Raw genomic sequence first — 6079 nt, forward strand, 5'->3', positions numbered from 1 at the left:
TATTTACAAAATATACTTAAATGCAGCATTTGACAACTTTTTTTTTTCACTAGCCGACGGGCATGGCAATGGTAGTTATTTACCAGCCCATCATTGAATATCACTAGCCATGGTAGTGGGGCTACCATAATCTAGACGTCCTGCACACGTAAGCTCCAACAAGGATCCGAACGCCCGATGTCCCAGGTAGCCAACAGCGGTAGAACTCATAACATTCAACTTAATGCTTTTAAAGGAACTGTCTTTAGTTTGCAGCCATTGTAATATATAAGTTTTTCCAAATAATAAATCATTTTTAACAAGTAAAAGTTACATTTTAATACAGCTTATTGCTCATAATATCAGTTTCTGTGTATCGAATGTCGTCCTAATGTTTCTAGTAGCTCAAATTTAATTTTATTTCTTAACATAATAAAAAAAAATTGAAATTATTTGTAGGTAAAATACGGTTTGGGCTATTATAAACATTAGAATAACAAGAAGCATATTATATATACAGATGTTGATATTTTATTTAAGGAAATGTATTTAATACATGTGTATGTTGTTTTAATTGTTAAAAATGCTATGTGTTAAAGGGACATTCCTGAGTTTGCTGCAATTTTTAAGATGTTATCGACTAACAGAAACTTTTTATTGAAATATATTTTTCTGCATAAAATATTAGTGGCTTTATATTAAACGTGTTTCTGGTCGTTGTAATATTTATACTAGGTTAAATTTCATTTTATTTCCTAAAATAATGTTTTTTCGTTCGTACAAAATTATTTGAAGACAAAATCCAGTTTGGGCTTCTTACAAATATTTAGACGACCAGAAACACATTGAATATATAGACACTGATATTCAAAACAAGAAAATAGATTTAATATGTAAGTTTAATCGTAGAGATATTTTATTAGTCGGAAACTCAGGAATGTCCCTTTAACTGAAAACACGTTTCAATGACAGCTAACTCAGAGTAACCTCTTTAAAGGTACATTCTCACTCAAAGTTGCAAGTATCACATTTCGCTATTTGTACATGTATATTTTATAGTAACTACAAATTAACTGACAGAACAGAACAGATCTTTATTTCGCTCAAGGCCACCATCCGGTAGCATCAGAGGAGTCACTATATACATATAACAAAAACAAAATATACCGACCGCTTTCGGCGGACCGTTCAAAATTGCGCCTAATTTCTTTCATACAAACTGCGCACCCTTTCCATTTGGCTTTAATCCTACGGGACATTCCAAATTCCATAACACCCATAACCCACCCTCCGCTTGTTACTGACCCCGGTCGGGCTGCCGGTGCAGGCGGTCGCCCTCTCCACCCCACCCCCTGTCCTGGGCAGAAGAGCCAGCCGAGGCCGGCACCTGTATCCAAGACAGGCGTGCGCTACAACAGCTTGTTCTGAAGGTGCACGTTAAACACTGACCTGACCTGACCTGACCTGCCTCGGTGGTGTCATGGTTAAGTCATCGGACATAAGGCTGGTAGATACAGGGTTCGCAGCCTGGTACCGGCTCCCACCCAGAGCGAGTTCTTAAGAGCTCAGTGGGTAGGTGTAAGGCCACTACACCCTCTTCTCCCTCACTAACCACTAACCAACTAACAACTAATCCACTGCCCTGAACAGACAGCCCAGATAGCTGAGGTGTGTGCCCAGGACAGCGTGCTTGAACCTTAATTGGATATAAGTACGAAAATAAGTTGAAATAAAATGAAATTAGTAAATTAGTAAATTAAACATGGATGTAATTCAGTGAGTAACGGCTCATGTAGACTGGATGCGGCGAGAGAGAGAGAGAGAGAGAGAGAGAGAGAGAGAGAGAGAGAGAGAGAGAGAGAGAGAGAGAGAGAGAGAGAGCATGGGGTTTGCTTCCTTCTGACAGGGTACTCCTTTCAAACAATTCCTAAAATGATTTGGCTACAAGTGGAAAGTTAACAAAAATATGTCATATTGTCTGCTTGATTCCATTGTGATATTCTCGAATTAAGTGTCACAATAATGCACCTTTAATGTCCGAGTCTTAATTTTCTTTTCAGAGCTGCACAAGATCTTCCACGTGGAACCTCTGTACCAGATCTTCTAATTTAAATCACTCTGCACGCTGGAGACACGATTAACAGCAACAGACAGACGCAACACATGGGCTACAGAGAACCTCTCGTCTTCAGATGCTCCTAAACGATGCCTCACAGGACTGGCTGTTCTGTATACACACGCAAGAAAAAACGTAGATTTCAGAACATCCTCAAGCACACTGCTAAGAGCATCGTAGCCTACGCCTTTGATTCTGCAATCATGCAGGCGGAGGATGAAGACGGGCAGAGTTCATACGTGAACGCAGACGAATACATGTACATATCTCCACACGCTTACATCATACGGAAGCCAGCTGCAGCTCGCAGGAGTGGGAAGAAAAAAACATCCAGAGCCACTCGTAATATTGACGTTCGTCACGAACGTGCCACGGGAGACGGGAAATCATGTGTAGACGAAGAAGAAAAGCATCTTGAATCGATTTATTACGATGCGTCGAATCAGGACAATACGTCCGAGATTATCGACGCTGCAAATATGCTTTCTAAATGGGCTATTGAAACATCACAGGAAGAGTTGCGAATCGTTCTAGAAATGGAATGCAAAGAAAAGCATATGGAGGAGATATCCAGAGGAACAAAGAAAAGACTGAAACAGGAGGTCGTCAAAAGCGAGAACCGAGCTAAGAGAAGGACGAGACGGGACAGAGACAAGGATAGCTATGAGAGACGGTGTGAGGATTCTAACCCGTATGAAGCGGAGTCTCAAAGACTGGTACAGATCGTTACTGACACTGTTCTAACCGATATGGAATCCGAATTCAGGAAGAAGGAACTGGATGATCTTGAGAGAAGCATCAAAGGTTACGAGAGTGTTGTGGCTGCAAAGGCTCTATGGCTGGCAGAGGAAGTGATGGGTACGGCCGTCTCTGAAATACAGAAAGAGCTGGCTTGCCTGCAGGACAAGATAAGCAGATGTCAACGAATATGCGCAGTAGACGAAGCAATGTTGTCCGGAGTGATTGGAGACATCGTTAACAGGACCATCACAAATGCTATGCAAGATATAGAGAGTAAAAAACTTAATTTAGAATTTACAGAATTAGGAGGGGAATCGCGAACAATCCCTACAGAAGTCTACGAGACTGCTGTAGATTTAGCCAAACGAGCCATTTGTGACTCAGTTGAAGATATTGCTGAAGCAGTTAGAAAATCCTCACTGCAAGACACACACGAAAAATCCAGTAACTATAAATACACTTCTGAAATAAAACACGATGGCGAGAAGACAGTAGTATCCAAGCTTGATGTCAGGCCAAATGTAAATGTTAAACACATAGACACAAGAATTACAGTTCCCGTGAAACGAACAAAATCTGTTTCTGGTGGAACAAAACCAATGTATTCTTCAACAAAATATGTACCAATCAGCAAGTATGAAGAGCCAATACAAGAAACAGAACCAACATCACCTGTACGTGACAGAGTGATATCAAGAAAATATATAACACTGACAGGCAACCATGGAAGAACCTTCTCAAAGGAATATCCTCCTGTAAATAGACCTTCAGAAAGTCTTGATACAATTACTTCTGCAGACGAATCACAGGAAGCTTTGACCGAAGAAACTTTGACACCACCTCCCTTTGAAAGAGACACGAGTATAATATCTAGAAGACAGGACTCGCTCTCAGACTCTCGTAATAGAATGCTGAATGAATACAGACGTGTAAGTAGGCCTGCAGAAGGTAGTCACACAGCCAGCCATTTTCGAGGATCAGAAGAAGCAGTCAGACATCTTGGAGACTCTGAAGAAGAAGCGGTCAGCCATGTAGGAGACTCGGAAGAGGAAGAGACTACCCATGGTGACAGATCACAATATGAAGTCAGTCAAATTGGGGACTCAAAAGAAATCATTCCAATGCATTCTAATCTAACAGGCAAGACGATGTCATTTAAGCAACACATTACGTTGAAACGTGATCACAAAAGAATTACAAAACAGTACATACCTGAGTGTATGCCTTTTGATGATGATGACACAGGCGAATACACTGAGGAGGAAGAAATAGAGGAGTCAGTGCCTTGCCCCTCACTTGGGGACAGAAATATAATATCAAGAAGAGATATTACATTGACAAACGATCACAGAAGATGTGCGAAAGGGCCTGTAAGCAGTCGAGTTAGACAGTTTGAAGGATCACGGGTAATAGGTTCAACAGCTTCCTCTCCAGGAAACAGGAGTATGAGGTCTACACAAGACAGTACATTTGATGATACTTGTGAAGGAATTATTCATTCCTCAAGCAATTTTTGTAAAAATATTTGCCGTTTTGAAGAATCTCAAAGGCCTAAACGCAGACCTGTTGGTGAAGGAATTCGCCATTTTGAAGAATCACAAAGGTCAAAAATCAGCCCTGAATCAGTCCGCCGTTTTGAAGGATCACAACGAACGGTGTCATACTCTCCGATTATCATAACAAAACCACAAGATAGTCGTGGCACACTGGCAACAGATCAGCGATATGCAATAGGGTATGAAGATAGTTTTGAAACACTCTGTCCTGTTGATGAAAACATTCGCAGTTTTGAAGGATCACAACGAGCAGTGTCTTACTCTCCAAGTATCATAGCAAGATCACAAGATAGTCGTGGTACACTGGCAACAGATCAGCGATATGCAATGGGGTATGATGATAGTATTCAAACACTCTATCCTGTTGATGAAAACATTCGCAGTTTTGAGGACTCTCAAAGACCAAAACTCAGCCCTGAATCAATCCGCCGTTTTGAAGGATCACAACGAACGGTGTCTTACTCTCCAAGCATCATAACAAGACCACAAGAAACAGAATCAAGACTTTCTTCACCTCAAAGAGACACAAGTATAATATCGAGAAAAAATATTACGCGATCTGTAAGTGGGCATGAAGGAAGTTTTGAAACACTCTACCCTGTTGGTGAAAATGTTCGTCATTTTGAAGACTTGCAAAGGCCAAAACGCAGACCTGTTGGTGAAGGAATTCGCCAGTTTGAAGACTCTCAAAGGCAAAAAATCAGTCCTGAATCAATTATCCATTTTGAAGGAACGCCAAGGTCAAGTGCGTCCTCTGCAAGAGGAGGGAGTGTGATATCTCGTACAAATACTGCAGTAAGAGCACCCTCAAATGGCTTTGATGAAAGCATCCGCCGTTTTGAAGGATCAAATCGATCGACAGCAAGATCTCTCTCTCCAAGTATTAAAACAAAATCACAAAATAGTCGTGGCACACTGGCAACAAATCAAAGACATGCAAGAGAGCACGAAGAAATTATTGAAACACTCTACCCTGTTAGTGAAAACATAGTTCGTTTTGAAGACTCGACAATGCCAAAACGCAGACCTGTTGGTGAAGGAATTCGCCAGTTTGAAGACTCTCAAAGGCCAAAAATCAGCCCTGAATCAATTATTCATTTTGAAGGAACGCCAAGGTCAAGGGCGTCCTCTGCAAGAGGAGGGAGTGTGATATCTCGTACAGATACTGCAGTAAGAGCACCCTCTGGTAGCTTTGGTGAAAACATCAGCCGTTTTGAAGGTTCACAACGATCGACGTCAAGATCTCTTTCTCCAAGTATTAAAATAAGATCACAAGGTAGTCGTGGTACACTAGTAACAAATCAGCGATATGAAGATAATACTGAAACAATCCGTCCTGTTGATGAAAACATTCGCCGTTTTGAAGGAGCTCAAAGGTCCATGACGTCCTCGGCTGGAGACAGGAGTATAATATCTAAAATAGATACTACATTAAGAGAATCGCCGGCTGAAGGGAGTGTGCAAGACGAAAGATTAGCTGAAGGTTCTGTGTTGGGAAGCCATCTCGCAGAATCCATCCAGGAGATGGACTATCCGTCAGATGATATTCGTAGCCACATCGACACCATTATTGAAGAAACAACGACTGATGATGAGTGTGAAAGTGTTGCACATACGCATGGTATCAGTTTATCTCAGAGAGACACAACTTCTGAAGGCAGAAGCACTATTGACAAGGACTACAGAT

General features: G+C 41.3%; 1 protein-coding gene across 1 annotated transcript in view; it reads left to right on the forward strand.

Moving 5' to 3' along the window:
- The first annotated feature begins 55 nt into the window (after window positions 1-55).
- LOC121370529 overlaps window positions 56-6079 on the forward strand; it is an 8292-nt gene continuing 2268 nt past the window's right edge. The window contains exons 1-2 of the mRNA XM_041495822.1: window positions 56-186; window positions 2040-6079. The exon at window positions 2040-6079 is cut by the window's right edge and continues 2268 nt beyond it. Coding sequence (XP_041351756.1) covers window positions 2185-6079 — 3895 coding nt within the window. The 5' untranslated portion in view covers window positions 56-186; window positions 2040-2184. The remainder of the gene's footprint in view (window positions 187-2039) is intronic.

The sequence above is a fragment of the Gigantopelta aegis genome, chromosome 1 (assembly GCF_016097555.1).
Source record: "Gigantopelta aegis isolate Gae_Host chromosome 1, Gae_host_genome, whole genome shotgun sequence".
NCBI classification, from domain to species: Eukaryota; Metazoa; Mollusca; class Gastropoda; order Neomphalida; family Peltospiridae; genus Gigantopelta; species Gigantopelta aegis.